General features: G+C 33.6%; 1 protein-coding gene across 1 annotated transcript; it reads right to left on the bottom strand.

Moving 5' to 3' along the window:
- Positions 1-7,874: 7,874 nt before the first annotated feature.
- Positions 7,875-9,453, bottom strand: LOC117687383 (uncharacterized). The gene is made up of 3 exons (XM_066085464.1): positions 9,238-9,453; positions 8,921-8,989; positions 7,875-8,634 (listed from the first exon to the last, which is right to left on the bottom strand). Exons 1-3 carry the CDS (start codon positions 9,451-9,453, stop codon positions 8,413-8,415), a joined length of 507 nt encoding a protein of 168 aa, XP_065941536.1. The 3' UTR covers positions 7,875-8,412.
- Positions 9,454-17,786: the final 8,333 nt, after the last annotated feature.

The following is a 17,786-nucleotide window of genomic DNA, read 5'->3' as shown; positions in this document are numbered from 1 at the left end:
AACGGGTCTCTTGTTATTAGTAGAAATCAAAGTAACATTTAGTCAGATGCTTATATGCAGATCCAGATACTTATTATTACAATGAAGGCAAATGTAAACTGTTAATATATATATATGTTTTATTTTGTTGGCGAACGTGGCCACGGCCTTAGGACTACCGTATGTAAAATGGCTAGCCCTATTATTAAAACATTACATTATAAATTACATTGTAGATTACAGTATGCATTACATTATACATTACATTATGTGTTACATCATACATTACATTATGAATGTCAACCATTTATGACCATTATATCATCCATCACTCATTATGCAACATTCAGACAATAAGTCAACATTTTACATTAAAGCATCATGCTCATTATACATTATGACATTACACATTACATTATTGGCTAAATGATTTTGAAAGTTAGACAAAACAATACTGGTACTGGGAACAGATGCTGAGTATTATTTTGCAATTAAATCTATAAAACCAAAAGCGTCGCGAAAAATCGCCCCATCGTTTTTCGAGTTTTGAGAGAACAACCACCGCCAATGACATTGGAGGATTAGCGACGCTTAGTACACTGGCCGTGTCCTTCGTTCGCCATTAAAAGAGCAGATTTGTTGCAATGTACTTTGTAAATTGTATACTAGTATGTCATTTCCAAGTTCCGTCTTTTCTGAATAAGACATAAGAATTCCATGCAATTTCTGGATAGCTGATATAAAAACATTGCTAGTAAAGCTGTTAATTCTGTTGGTGGCAAAAGTTTGAGATTTTACATTATTGCTTTAACGCCATGAACATCTAGGAAGAATATGAGACCAACCAAGAATGGTGTTTGGAAGCTTGGTCTGAATTCTTTGAAATATTTTTTTGATTTCATTTCAAGAAGAGGAACATTACCAATATCATTTCCCACATAAAGAATGATTAAAATATCAGGAGACGGTTCGTACCTCAACAGCAACTGAATTCGAGAGAACAACTAATTCAACGATAAACCGCCCTTGCCCTGCCAAAGGATGCGATAATTTTGTCGTTGAAGTCCTAGATGAGCTTTTTCTTAAGAAAATCAAGCGCGTTGGAAAGCCCACTTGATAATAGATGAACCTAGTATCCAAATGATCCCCTCTTGACTTATATATGATAACAAATGTTTATATCAGGAAAAAAAAAACAACAAAAATTCTTACTGAATCGAATTTTTTTTAATTCTAATGTAGCTTTTGTACGCATTTGATGACCGTCTGCCTTTTTTCATAATTTCTGATTTAGAATGACCTTTTAAAACACTATCAGAAGCAGCCCTATTCAAAAAGAGTGGAATTGTAGAGTGAATTTGAAAGACCTATGATATCTATTGATTTATTCAGTACTGACGAAACTAATAGCGCGTAAGTGGACTGCCATCCATGTGAATAAAGAGTTGCCCACCAATATTTGGCCTGACCGACAGATATCTTAGTAAAAGCAAAATAGGGCAAATAGCTTGAGTATCGGATTCAACCAACTGAATTGATGAACTTTTTCCTGATTGGTCAGTTTTAGAAAACGGAACAGTAAGCTTTAAATGCCTTTAATAGTTTCCTATTAATCGATTTGTCGTTGATTATCTGTATGTCCTTAATAACAATAATATGGTGAATGTTATTAGGGCCCCGCAAGGATTTGCGGGTGCCCTATAGTAATCACTCTGTCCGTCCGTCCTTCTGTCCGTCCGTCCGTCTGTCACTCTTCCGTCCACAAATTTCCTGTTTTTTTCTAATAACTTTTTTTATGGTTGCCCAATCAAGTTCAAATTTGGTATGGTAGTTCAGTAGGCAGAAATACATATTTTGATGCTAAGTTTGGTTCTCTATGTCTTCTGGTTTGGAGCTGGGGTGGTGGGGTAGATTCATAACTATGCATAAGAAGAATGGGCAAAGAGAGATAACTGCTGAGAATGAATGGGCAAAGAGAGATAACTGCTGAGAATGTTACCATTGTATACATGGAAGGCTGTGCAATATTTGTCCTTTGGGATTAATTAACCTTCCACAGGAAGAAAATCCTAAGCTTTATCTTTATCTGTCACATTGAGATTAATTACTGCACTGCCTGTGTCTGCAAATGAACTTTGTTTTGAAGTTAAGGTCAATTTTGAATGATGTGTAGTATTGTGTACATTCTTTGAAATATGGATTTGAAATATAATATTCATATTTTTTGGGGTTAAAATACCGTACACAATGATTTATGATAGTTTTATTGTCTAGAGGCAAAGCCTAGGTATCATTGCATTGGTATCAATTCTTTGTTTTTTGAACAAATTTTATTTCATCCCATGTTAACCCACTTTATCCCGTGGATATGACTCATTGGATATTTTTTTGATATTCCAGAGTTGTGACTTTACAATGGGATTTGCCTAGGCATAATGAAGTAAAAATAATGTAGAGTTTTATAAACAGTGTAAACATTGATTGCGGTGTATAAAATATGGGATAAATAGAATCTCATGATTTGTAGTATAATATGATTTTTATCCAACTTGTGTGTTTTATCCCCTCACTAAGGCTCAAGAAAAAAACACTTTAATTGTTGGATGAAAATCATATCCAACTCCAAATCACGAGATCCTATATATTCCAGTTCTTTACATCTTCTGCCGGGCATTTATTTTTCATCATTGTTAATATAAAGAGGATGGAATTCAAAGTTTTTTTCACTTCTCTATATTAATTGTCATAGCGGGGCCCTTCCTGACTGGTCAGTTTTCTAGTTGGTATTGTTCCTTGTAAATTCACCTACTCTCAAAAAGGCATGATATGTCAAAAAAGATGAATCACAAAATAGTAAGGTTTCAAAGTAGATGAACAAACATAGCTTGAACTTGATATGAGCTTTTCTAAAATATCTTGAGTTATAGGCAAACATTGGTCAATTGATTTGCGTGAAGGTTTAACACCTTCTTAAAGTTTTCTAACTAGGAAGTATTTTGTACAATCGTTGGTGCATAAAAGTTTGCATTTGAAACTTATTCCAGCTAAATATGATGATTTTGTACTATATGCTAAACCTTCCAGGGACATATGAGCAAAGAAAACACATAAGTGGGAAACTGGAGGACCCCAAATGTCGGAAAACCCATAGTCTTTTCGAAAACTTGACAAAATTCTTAAACTATTATTGTATGAATTTTTTGTGTTTGCGGCTACAGAGTGAAGTGTACGCAGTTCTATTTCAGCTCCGATATCATCATCGTGAAATCTTCTGGAATGGGCAAAGGATGAACGTCCGCTTCCGGTGCGAGCGATCTGAACCTTGTCCACTGTTTAGGAGAAATAGAATCGGCGTTTGAGTTATTATAGCCACTTATATGCCTTGATTTGAAAAATGTATTATTAATCATAGCATAAACAACTAAAGGGCGAACCAATTGCATTACTTTATTCGATTTTGATGTCTTCTTGTTGAAAATTGCCACTAAAGAAAATATTGTCTGTATGAAAAATAATTTTCTTATTGTGAAAATGGCTTCTGAATAGCATAACTGCCAAAACTATTGGAATAAGTTATAAAAAAGTAATATCAGATATAAAACATGTGTCCTGCCATTCATGAGGCCATTGGAAATAAGCCCACTGACCCTGTAAATAAACCTCGCAGCCAAGTTGTGGATAATCTGCACTATCCGTATATAGGTGAAGATCAAAATCGGAAAGCCAATTTATTTCTAAAAAATTTAAGCTTCCGTTTAATTGTTCAAGAAAGCTTAGCCAAACACGAAGGTCACTCTTCATATCTTCATTGACCCTTATGAAATGAGATGGGTGCTTAATACTGCACATAGCGTCACAGAAACGACGGTTAAAAGCACGGGCTGCAGAAATTGGCTTGGCGCAAAAATTCAAAGTACCTACCAGGGACTGTAACATTTTTAGTGTTATTTTGGATTTGCCCAAAATCTGTAATATACTATGCTTCAGAGCAATTGTTTTATCCTCAGGTATACTTATAACCAATTTTTCTGTGTCGATTTCTATGCCTAGAAAAACCAATAGCTTTTTAGTCCCAACTGTTTTTTCATCTGCTCGCAGAATTCCAAATTCTCTACAAGTATTCTGAAAACTTGACACTAATGATTTGCACCCTTCAATATCTTTGGCTGCAAAAATGAAATCATCAAGGTAATGACTTAATGTATCGTTACCTGCTTTTGTTATTGTCACCCATTCTAGAAAACTCGCAAATTTTTCCCATAAAGCACAAATTATTGAACAACAAATAGGGAGGCACATAAAACTGATTGTTAAATTTAAAACCTAGCAACTCTTTGTCAGCTGGATGTACGAGTAATAAACGAAAAGCTGACTTCACGTCCATTTTTGCAAGAAATAGTATGTACCTAAGTTAGCAATTATTTCTAGAACCTCATCAAACGGTGTGTAATTAATGAACCGTGCAATAATCTGGGTCAATGAAATCAATCACACTACTTCCTTCAGGGAATAATAAATGGTGTATTAAACGCCAACCCCCATCTTTCTTAACAACAATGCCTATAGGTGATAATCTAAAATAAATTATGCATAGGTACTTGATCGCATGGACCTGCAAGACGACCCAATTCAGTTTCTTTTTATATTTTTTGTCTTACTTCCTCTGGGTGCTGTTTGGTTGAAATTAAATTATCACAGGTTGATGCAAAACGGGGACAAAAATAGTTGATTTTAAAACCATATTTTAAGCCATCCCTCAACTCACTAGCATCCAGAGTTAATTTTAAGATAGAAAGAAAGGTAATGATGCACATTAAACAATTTAATAGGTGTTGTTCCTTTTTTTTGGATAGTTTGTTGTTTGGGAATTTTATTTTCAATGAACCACGAAAAAAGTGATGAGGAACAGGCTTATCGGAACTTGGTTGCGACATAACTTTTTTGTTGTTTTAATATTTTTCATGGCAATTAGTTGCCGGGTGTTTACCAGAACATTTCAAACAGGTATGACAATAATGACAATATTGTCGCATACAAAACCCCTTATTGTTAAAGTCAAAGCATGCATTTCGCTGAGGCGGTTGTTGCCCAGGCACCGCGCTTGATGGTGAATTAATATACAAAAGCCATAATTCTTGATCGATTTGGTTCCAGGGAATATAATCATTTCTTGCTTTCTTGATGCGAAATCGTCTATAATACTCCCTTCAACCAAATCCATGTGACCGACTAGCAGCAGTTTTTACATTTGCCATATATTTTAGCATCTTTTGTGCTTGGTCGGGATGGGCTACAATGTACTAAGTATGTGCTCATGTAAATGAAAAAAGCATCTAACCATGTTTGGATATCAAAAAAATTGTTTTGATTCACTGGTTTGAAAGACAATTAATCGTTATTCAAAACAGTTTTGTTTTCGTGTTCATTAACTTGATGTCTATCTAATAAACTGTCATTTCCACGAATTCACCTTTTATATATTTTTTGTTTTGTAGCATGAGCTACGTGCATGCCTAGTTCATCATTAACGCTAATCATAGCATTGTTAACTTCTACATCTTAATCTGCATTGTTTGAATGAACAATAATACAATCAAAACTGGTACTTTCACATGAACCTGGCTGATGTGGGTTGATGATTGTTTCAATTTTTTGCTCAGAGTCCGTACTCGGGCGTGCCAGGGATTCAATTTTGATTGCTGGTGAAGAATTTTTAACCGGTTGTTGGTTTCTTGAAACCATGTCATTGTCTTCCCTCTGGGATATTAATGTCTGAATCGTCTGTGTCAATTCTGGGAGGGTCATTTGAGATACAGACGCAGCTAATTCCTCGATGCTGACTCCGCTATCCGTCGGGTCTGTTTGGTCCGGTACGTTTTGAAGTTTCGATCTCTTAGTCCTACCGGGTAGGCGAGCTTTCCAGGCCAATGGTTTGCGCCCACCGAATTTCCCGCTCGATGATGGCGCTCGTGTACTATCAGTTATACTTTCGGAACACCTAGCGTGTTACACTAAAAAAAAATAATTAAAGTCATAGTGTGCTTGGAGGTCGAGTGTTTTGCTTAAATTATTATCCCCTGATGACACAATATGGTTGTTTACCGAATTGTACGGGGGTCATAAATTTCCAGAAGACATCAATTTACGACAAAACTGGCGCGTGGCCAAACGAAAAATGGACCCCCGGACGAAGCGGTTATGGCAACCGGGAAAATACGATGTCGTGTGTTCCTCCAATTTTAAGGACACGGACTACAAAATCACACTATAAGGTTAGAATATAATTTTTTTTAAAACAAATGTAATGTTTCTATTAGTTATTTCCAATGAAATATTTTTCATGGGATAAATTTTAATCAACTAGGCCTATAACAAACTAGGCCATATATGTTGTGTACAAAGGCATCTATACCATGCATGTTTACATTGGTGAAAACCGCGAGCATAGTTATTATTCACCTCAACATATAAAAATAATAAACAATCAATTTAGGACTGTGGTTGTTAAAAGCTTGATTTTTTTAAAATTCGACTTACTTTGTTCATTTGTTTACATTTTATTTCAGTTATTATCCTTTTATTTTAGCTTTGTTTACTTTGTGGTTTGTTATTATTTTTCAAGGCCTCCAATAACCGATAAATGATGATAAAGAGCTGGATGTCAACTTTCTTGACAAATATGAAGATCCACTTGTTCCATGAAACATAAGATTCCAATTTTAGTTCAGAATTTTATCTTTATTTGACAAGCACTTGACATTTCATGAATGTATTCTTGTTCTTTTATTATCAATTATTTTATGAATCATAGAGTTCATTTGTTCAAATGAAAAATAAAAACTAAATTATATGCAAGAGCTTTAAAATTGTACATAAAATTCATTGGTATTATGGAGCACTTTAGGAAAAAAAAACCTTTTTTAATTTAGGTGAACGTCAACGACTGAATAAAGGTGCAGTGCCTTCGATATTCACATTTGCCCTTTCTTTATCTAGTAATGATTTCCTGAATGATGAAAGCCCTAGGTGTTTACGGAGGAAAACAAAGAAGGCATGCTTGTTACCTATTACCAACATGCACCGGTATGTACAGAAGTTCAACGTTTTGTCGAAATAAATTATTCAACAGTTTATGCCTGCTGATTTTCAACGAAAGTTTCCCAACACACTTGTCATTTTTGATGCTACCGAGCTTCCAAACAATCAGGTGTGAATGCTCAGAGTATCACATGGCCTGCTTATAAACACAAGAACACACTGAAAACTATGATAGGTTGTACAACAAAAGGTGCTGTAAGTTTTGTCTCTAAAGCATATGGTGGATCAGCGAGTGACCGACAAAACATTGAAAATTCTGAGCTTCTTAATCCAGATTTGAAAACGTTTGAAAAGGGGGACAGTGTAATGGCGGGTCGTGGTATCATGGTTGAAGACCTCTTCGACTTCAAAGATGTGTATGTCAACACCCCAACGATGTTGAAAGGAAAATCCCAACTGGATCCACACGAAGTTATCCGTGATCGCAGAGTGGCATCAAAGAGAATACACAAAGAACCATGTTATAGGACTCAGCAAGGGGTTTAAAATATTGAGACATCCTCTACCACAGAGCAAATTGCACATTGGCTCAAGAATTGTTTTTGTTTGCTTTTCGTTACCTAATTTTAGGAAATCAATTGTTGATAGAAATGCTTAATATATTTCTTGTGTGACTAATTACTTCATAATCATATGGGCAGAAGTGACTGACTTTCAGACAGAAGTCCAGACAAATCATATTTATAGTTTAATGACAAATTTTGTTTTCTATACTTAGAAACATGCATATTAAACGCAACGGAGATTTAATATATTTTATTCATAATTTCATAATTTCTGAAAAATGGTTTCCTTGATATACCCTAACAATAAAGTATTTATACCATGTAAATTTACAAAGATTTTCATTTCTTTACATGAACAATGTTAAATTATCTGAAAATCCAATCATTACGTGACAGAAATGCTAGTAAACATATTTAGAAACACTTGCAGTACTTACACTAAGCACTTTAACTTATGTTCTCTCTTTCATCAGATAGTATAACAAATCAAAGAGTAGAAGCAATGAAAGGTCTGAAAAACTTAGTGTAAAATGTTTCAAGTTTTTGAACAGGTGACCCAGTACAGTATTCCTCATCATAATTGATTTTTTCAACAAACAAGTCACTGAATGTGTACACAACAAAGTAACATGATTTGTTTTGACAAGTGTGAAGTTGACCTTGCACTTGATAATAATAATTGCTTGTCCTTTTCAAAATAATTTCATTTGCTCATTATAGTCTAAAAATCTGAAATGCTTGCCAGGAAGAATATTCTCATTTCTTCCTGAATATGGACATTTAACTTCTACAAGACAATTATCATACAATAATGCATCTGGTGTTGCACCTATAAGAGTTTAGATCTTAAAATGCATAAACCAACTGGTCTTGTTTTATAGCTGTATCTTGACTCAAATGACCTCAGTGCCTTTGACCCATAGTTTTTACCATGTGCCAAGGCACTGTTTTGCATAGCATTGTTAACAGACATCAGATTTTGACATAGTTTTGTGATATTTCTTTGTAAAGTAAGCTTGCAGATTTCTCCAAATCTTGAATCTCTCAGACGTCAGGATCTTTGATGAAACCATAAATTTGAAGATGCTTGTTGTCGAGTTTCTTTATCGATTCTCCCAACATCTGCTTTAGTTTCCTATTTAAAGTTTGAAAACAGTGCATTGTTGATATCCATATTTATTTTATTTAGTGTTTTCTCTTTACTGTAAAGATCAATTATTTAATCAAACAAATGGAAGTCTTTTTCATGTTAAGAAAGATTCAAATCTTATGCAGATCTATACTGTGACCTTTTTTAGCTTAGCAAAGATCTTTGATGGTTTGTAAACAAAAAATACCTTGTTTGCTTCATCTACCCAGTACTCTGTCACTGGAATTCTAGTATAATAATGGTTAACAGCTGCAACCTTAAAGTTAAACATTTAAGGAAAATTGGTCAGAATTATAAACATGATAATGTTTTAATCTTTAGGTATGTATCTGGTAAAGTTTAAGCTTGAGCAATACTCATTGGGACACATTCAAACGAATATAACTTTTGGCCAGTTAAGATTTACAAAGAAATGAAAGTGTTTGATTTTTTTAACGTGTTAATACAAGGAGCTAGATATGCATGTAAAATAAATTATTGTATAAGAATGGCAGGCAAACAAACCTGTATATTGGCCTTTCCGAAAAGATATCGGAGAGTAATATCTTCTGATGTCATGGAACAGTAGTTGATTAGTAGACTTCTAACATAATCTTGGTAACCTGACACTTTACAGAATTTTGCAGGACGCGGATCTTCCAAGGACTCATCGGAAGGCCTTTTCCTTGATGTAATACTTTTTGCATCCACTGGGACCCCTAATAAATACCAATCATACATTTATTTCATGTACAGAACGATATTGATATTTATTAAATTTAGAAGTACTTAACTAATAAAGACTGTTCAGTTGAGCTGCTCTATAGATTTAGCCAATGACAATTATACTAATAAATATTGTACCTATGAACTGTTTAAAATTTTCAATAATTATAGGTCACTCAGAACTGATGGAGAAAATAATCAACAGTAAAAATGGAAAGACTATGTTATGAATGGTCTTTGGGATACAATACACAACATAAATATAACTTGGACTTTAGTAGTTAACTATAATATCTGCTGGTACATTCCTTAGTTAATAGTGTATAATATGTGTCCAAATAAAATGAAAATATCCTACTACATGTATATATACCAAACCTATTTTTGTCTATTGTCCTTACCATGGTAGGGTGCTTTTGGCTTGTGAAAAAGCTGCAGATGTTCAGTGCAGCTTTTGTCAATTACAGCACTTCCTGTTTATGTAAAATGCTGCAGCATGAGTAACACAGCATCTAAGTGCTTGCAGGTCCCATGGGGTCCTTTTCCTGCTGGACACTCGCAGTCACTATTCAAGATATCACCTGTACGTTTGTCCATTTTCAGTTTATAGTTATAAGAAACCTTTAAAGTACATTATTAGTCCCCTACCGGTTTTTACCGGAGGGGACTATAGCTTTCCTCTGAGTCCGTCCGTCTGTCTGTCCGTCTGTCTGTTCGTCCGTCCGTCTGTGTGTCCCACTTCAGTTTTTCATACTTTTTTTCTTTGCGTTTGATGAAAAATTTGAATATTGCTGAACAGCTTCAAAATGTCAAACTACAGATCACGTTTACACTTTAGTAGCGTCTGGTTGACATATTTTCGAAAAAATTAATTCTTTATATTCCATTTTTTTAATGTTCGGTTTCGATATTCTGCAAAACAGTGCATTGTTTTCACAATTTCCACAAACTGGTAGGGTTCGTGTATTGATTAAGCAATTCTTTTAGAATGCTTGTTGTATACAGATAGTGTCAGATTGGTTTTCCATAAGAAATAATTTCCTATGGTCTATCAAATTACCCAATTATTTCATGCAGCAATTCTACAACTTTTTTAGAATCTCAATATATTACTGATATATCATGATAAATATTTGTTTAAAATCAATTTTAGGTCTTTTGAACTTGATGGCATGGAGATATAGATATTTACAAGATTGAGCTGTTACCTTGTTTTTCATTGCTGCCCCGACAATCCCTGTGAAGTAGATGCTGTTGTCTTTAACAGTAACATAACATACCTGCACTCTATTCCCTTGAAACATGGCATTACCCTTTGACACTGCCTTGATGTCCTTTGTAAATTGCTTTTCACCTGAAAATATTTAAGAAATGTACACATTTATGAAGCACAAAAATACTACAATGACTTAATTATCACTGTGAACAACAAATTTAATGCCTTCTGGTGTACTATTGTGGTATTTTAGGAAGGGCAATGTTTGTAGATTTGGTCATCTTTTCATTAGTGTTAATGGGAAACATTTTTGTGTATCACAAGTATAACTATTGACCATATAAATTAATTAAAACTGATAAATGGTAAATTCAAATTAATTTGTAAAAAATATAATTTAATTAGTGAAAACGATTTAGGAAATTAAAAAAGTCTCATGATTTCCAAGTAATTACAGGGTAACACTTTCAAGCTTCTCATTCTCAAGTTTAACTTTTTACCTGCCATACGGTAAACAATTAAAGTACTGGTCTATTTGTTCCTTTGTTATTTTTGGCAAGAAAACTCTGTGTCCTTCTGCAACTGCTGATAGCCTGACACTGACCAGCCGACGGATACAGGGACAGGGACACTTTCTAATGGAGGGGGCTGAAAATCTCTGTTCCTGTCATAAGCTTTCAATCTACATACTCTGAATACTTCTTTATAACATTGCCAATAGTAAAACTCACCTTGACTTGATGTGTAAAAAAATATACAAAATAAAATAGACATAGATTTAAAACATAGATTTTAGGAAGCGGTTTTAGTTCGTAGGGTTGCATTTGTAGAGAAAATTCGGGGTTGTGTATAAATATAACAAAAGCTACTGCAACAAATTAACGTCTATATAAGAAATAATTATAAGTTTTCAAAATGCAGTATACGTTCTGTGGTGACGTTATTTATGTTAATTAATGCAAGCAAGCAGGTGAAGTCGTTCGTAACGTATGTCTGTTTACTACAGTGCATGTTGCGCATGATTGTATCGAACTTGTCGGGAATAAAGAGGAACATAGCCATAACAAATAAAATAAATAATACATTTCAATAAGATCTGTTTTTCTGCCACCAACACTGGCACCCCTTGTCGCCAATTCAGCCCTCAATTTGGAAACGCTCCATGTCAAATATGACTGCGATGCCATACTTGTATGACGTGGGCAAAAACCATTTCCTGTTTTGGTCCGCTGAACATCCTTTGAATGGGAAGCCTGACGGTACTGCATTTCCAAAAAAAATTCTTCACTCTGTCTACCCAGCTGATCTGTTTACAACCGTTGTAGAATGTAACTCAATGAGAAAAAAGTATGACGTCACAATGTATACGGAGAATAAAATTTCCCAGATTAATTATAGTGCAGTTAGGTTTGATCATTGTTATAATAATTTGATTCATTTTTTAAAGGAAAATAAATTTAATTATTTTTCCTTTAATAAAAAATGGTGAGGTGGGAGGTGTTTCCCTTTGTTTTGATGTGCACATTTTTCTATTTCATTTTCCATGGGCACATTATGTTGTTTATATAATTGGAAGATTTTGGAATTTCAGAAGAATGTTATGATCATTATTTAAAATGGTAAATAACCTTTAGCCGTTTAGCGAATGGCATCCTTTCCTGTTCTCGAAATCTGCTTATTCTGACGTGGCTTTAGTATTTTGATCTGCGAGTCATCCACAATTCCAAGAACATAAGGAAAGCCTTAAAAGATAAATTCATGTTTTAGTCTTTTATCTTTTGCATTTTTTTAAACATGTAATTGATTTAATTTTTAAGTTAACATAATTGATTAGATGCTTATCCTTGTTTTTCTGTAATTGAATCATTTGTGAATTTATATAATGTATTTGAACAAACACAGTGGACTAAAAAAACTAGAAAACTGACCAGTCAGGAAGGGCCCCGCTATGACAATTAATATACAGAAGTGAAAAAAACTTTGAATTCCATCCTCTTTATATCAACAATGATGAAAAATAAGTGCCCGGCATAAGATGTAAAGAACTGCAATATATAGGATCTCATGATTTGTAGTTGGATATGATTTTCATCTAACAATTAAAGTGTTAAACTGAGGGGTAAAAATATAAGGGTGCAGCTCATGGAATGAGAGTTTAATTTGATTACATTTAAAAATATAAGTAACAACTGTATTTTTAAAATTTCAAGATAATTCCTGAATGTCCAAAAACTCTAAATAGTACATGTAACCTTGTATCTGCATAAAACTGAGATAACCTCATGTCTTATAAAAAAAAACTAAATTAAATGTGTACCGGTATTTAAAAAAGATTTAAACAGGTGTTTTATAAAATGCAAGCCTTCAGTGAATGAATATACATTGTATCACCCAGGGTTGACCTCAACTTCAAAACAAACATCAGTTGCAGACAAAGGTGTTCATTAATCTTCATATGACAGATAGAGATAATCCTCTAAATTTTCTGCAGCAGGCAAGATAATTAATCCCAGGGGGTTAATTGTTCTGCTCTCTCATCCTTTTCTTCTAAATTTACAATAAGATTTATTCTTTCAGAAATGACAAAATGGGGTTATTATCTGATTACCTGTTAGAATTAACAGCATTAAGGCAGAAAAAAATAAAATAAATTATAATTAAAAAATAAAATAGTGAAAAAGGATATCTTAATATATATCTTGATTTTAGAATTCAATAAATTTATCATAAATCATTGTGTATGGTATTTTAACCAAAATAAAGTATGAATATTATATTTTAAATCCATATTTCAAAGATTGTACACAATACTACACATCATTCAAAATTGACCTTAACTTCAAAACAAAGTTCATTTGCAGACACAGGCAGTGCAGTAATTAATCTCAATGTGACAGATAAAGATAAAGCTTAGGATTTTCTTCCTGTGGAAGGTTTAAAATTAATCCCAAAGGACATTCTCAGCAGTTATCTCTCTTTGCTCATTCATTCTTATGCATAGTTAAGGAATCTACCCCACCACCCCAGCTCCAAACCAGAAGACATAGAGAACCAAACTTAGCATCAAAATATGTATTTCTGCCTACTAAACTACCATACCAAATTTGAACTTCATTGGGCAACCATAAAAAAAGTTATTAGAAAAAAACAGAAAATTTGTGGACGGAAGAGTGACAGACGGACGGACAGAAGGACGGACGGACAGAGTGATTACTATAGGACACCCGCAAATCCTTGCGGGGCCCTAATAATGATAAATTTCATTTATGTTTTAAAGGGACATGGTCACGATTTTGGTTAAGTTCTGTTTTTTCTGCTTTTATTATTTACAATGCTTTAGGAATGCACTTCTAATGTTCAAATGAAATTTAAAAGTTAGTCGTTGAGTCATAAGCAAGATACATGGCTTAAAATTTTCTGCCATGTAAACGAGGCTCGTGCCCTGTTTTTGTTTACATACGTTTAATATAAGATTAATAAAATCTTTTCAAGCTGGTTTGTCTGTCTTTTGTTCATTTTAATCATGAATAAACAGTTCCTAACGTTTAACACATCCATTTAAGGTCTTAAACTGTAATTTTCACTTCAACATTCAAAATGTAAACAAAAGCTTTGTTTACTTAGCAAAGAGTTGTAAGTTCTAAATGGCGCTCAAATTATTTAACTTGCTTTACGATGCTTTAGGAATGCACGTCTAATGATCAAATGAAATTTAAAAGTTAGTCGTTGAGTTAATGCAAAATACAAGGCTTAAAATTTTCTGCCATATAAACAAGGCTCGTGTCCTGTTTTTGTTTACATACGTTCAATATAACTAATAAAACAAATGGCGCTCAAATTATTTTACTTACCAATAAAAATGCCCAACGGAAGCATTGTAAACATAAAAATCATTAAAATATTTTTTTTACCAAAATCGAGACCATGCCCCATTAATGATTCATTTTATAAAAGGTAGCCAAATAGTCAGGAAGCAAGGTAAATTGATACCGCTTAGTGACACATTTAAGGATACAAAAATATACCAGCAATCGAAGAGAAGTCACGCTTAGTGGAGGCAGCATATATGCCGGTTGGAAACTCGACGAATCGACGTGCAAGATTCGCAATATTTTCACAGTGTGCCAGATACATCTCCTTGCCGAACTACGAACAATGTTAAGCGAATCTCCAACTAAATGATGCATTGCACCGGTTGCATAAAAACAAAGGAACTTGGATAAGGGGTTTCATTAGCTGATTTCGACTTGTGGCACATGATAAGCCAGTGAGGAGTCCAACGATGTAGACGATCGTAAGTGGCCGAAACCGGTACCGCTCGAAAACCTCTTCTTCGTGTAAATCTTTTAGAGGATTTAAACGGTCCTTAAACAATCTAGGACGCCTGTGCTGTTGTTGAAGCAACCTTTGACAAACTTGTCGTCTGTGAGCAGCCATGTTTGTTTGTGTAGGAGTTTGACTCTAAAGATGCTACAAAGCATACTTAGAAAACCTTGAGTATGTACTCTGAGTTTAATTAATAAATAAGTTTTTTAACCTCAACATTTGCGAACAGAAATGGTTTTGGAGTACCGAGTTGGAGTTTGTACTCAAAACAGTTTTCAAACCTTGGGGCCAGATCGGCTCCAGACATACAACTAAGAATCATACATATAATTAATAAAACATTGGGGAATTTTAATAGCGACTTCTATTATGAGGCTTGTGTGACGTAACGTCATTATCTTGACCTGCAAGCATTTAGCAAAACGTTACATCGTAAAATTTGAAATATGAGCAACCCTCTCCAGTACTTAACAAAAATATCCATAAACATGATGTTTTGGGGTTTTGATATTTTATCGCCAGAAACTTTTGATAATTGTTCACTTGATCTAATTTAAACAAAATATGCAAAGTACCTACATTTGTTACATGGTAGCAAATCATCGCAAGACGCTCCAATACATTTACCGCACTCCAATTTCTAGAAGAAATGCAAAATTTATTTTATTGTATTGTGCAAAATTTGGTATCATCAATAAATAGAATCTGCAAAACCTTATTGTGTCAAAACAAACGATATCATAAATGAATTCTTAATTGAAGATACGATCCCTAATCATTATTGTGCCTAAATGTTGAATAATTAATCTTAAACATATAATATGAATACGGTTTTGTATATGTATAGCTTCAAGTTTTGAAAAAAAATATTGCTTTTTCAAAAGTTCACACAGCATTTAAACGAATTTTGTAGGAAAATATTGACGTAAAATGCCCACAAAAGCCATCCTAAAATGGTATATCTACATAAAGATTTCTTAAAGGTCCGACAAAAACTAAGAAAAACCCCCAAAACACGGATTTTCATGGAATTTATTAACTGAAAAAGATTCATTTTGAGAAACTCATATTGATTTTTTTTTTAAAATCATCTATTACAGAAATAAATGAAGTTCGTCCTTCTTAAAATGTCTTTGTGATGTCATTGAGACATATTTACCTTAGAAAGATGACAGTAGTCACCGCTGTATTCTACAATTAAAACATGCGAACTTCATGGAATTGAATAACAAATCAATACAATTATTTCATTTGAATCTAAGTCACAACATGACTGAAAAATAATACTAAACGTTTGTAAAAAATGTAAAAAAAAATATTACCAATCTTTGGTCGTGTATCTGTAATTTTTTGTTATCAATTTTTGATCGTGTGTTTTTTATGTTTGTTTTTTTTCAACATTTTTAGTCCCCTACCGGTTTCACCGTCAGTCCGTCTGTCTGTCCCACTTCAGTTTTCCACACTTTTTTTCTTTATGCATTTGAGGAATAATATGAAACTTGCTGAACAGCTTCAAAATGTCAAACTACAGATCAAGTTTACACTTTTGTAGCGTCTGATTGACATATTTTCGAGAAAATTAATTTTTTATATTCTAATTTTTTAATGTTCGGGTTCGTTATCGGGTTCGGAGTGTATTGAATAAACGAGGCCAGTATGTAGTCAGTTATAATTTCGTGCGTTACTTGTACCATTCCTTTTATCATATCTAACAAAAAAATAAATTCTGTAAAATAGTGTTAAACATTGTGTTGTAAATTTAATCGGCAGGGGTTTTTTTTGTATTATTACAATCGGGTTCGTTGTCGGGTTGGGCTGTTTAACTGTTTGGTTTGATTCGGGGTACAGAAGACGGTAAGAAATGATATTGTGCATAACAGTGCATTGTTTTCACAAATTTTTACCAGCGAATACAGAATAGACTTGGCGAAATTACAGGAGATGAAATAAATATTTTGTATTTAATTTCTATATCAACCATATAGTTTTAATTTCCTCTGTTCTTTTTTCTCTGATTAAAGCATGATATCTCGTTTACACTTTACAATAGCTCTGAAATAGTTGTGTGCTTGGAAGCTTTCAGAGAATAATACAAACCGGTAGGGGACGTGTATTGCTTATGCAATACTCTCAGAATGCTTGTTTAATGTGTGTCAGTTATTTATTTATCAACTTTTGATCGTGTATTAGTTATTTTAATGTGTAAAATAAGAAAATAATTTTATTTTTAATTCGTCAGACTTCAGATATTCTAGAGTACAAGTTCCAGTTGAAGTTTGTACTCAAAACAGTTTTATAACCTTGGGGCCAGATCAGTTTTAGACATGTAACTTAGAATCATACAGACAATTAATAAAACATTGGGAAATTTTAATTGCGACTTCTATAATGAGGCATGTGTGACGTAATGTTTCTTTCTTGACCTACAAACATTAAGCAAAACGATACATCGTGAAATTTGAAATATGAACAACACTCTCCAGTCCTTATCAAAACCATCCATTAACATGATTATTTGGGGGTTTTCTTTTTATTTTATCGCCAGAAACTTTTGATAATTGTTCACTTGATCTTATTCAAATAAAATACGCAAAGTACCTGGATTAGTACAGCTCACATTCTGTGAATCAATGAATTCCCCGCAAGGGCGTACAGTAGAATTGTTACATGGTGGCAAATCGTCGCAAAACGTTCCATTACATTTAATGCACTCCAATTTCTAGAAGAAATGCAAATTTTATTGTCCAGTGACAAAATTTGGCGTCATCAACAAATAGAATCTGCAAGACCTTACTGTCTCAAAACC

The sequence above is a fragment of the Magallana gigas genome, chromosome 1, assembly GCF_963853765.1.
Source record: "Magallana gigas chromosome 1, xbMagGiga1.1, whole genome shotgun sequence".
In the NCBI taxonomy this organism is placed as follows: Eukaryota; Metazoa; Mollusca; class Bivalvia; order Ostreida; family Ostreidae; genus Magallana; species Magallana gigas.
This window is presented reverse-complemented; position numbering and strand designations above follow the sequence as displayed.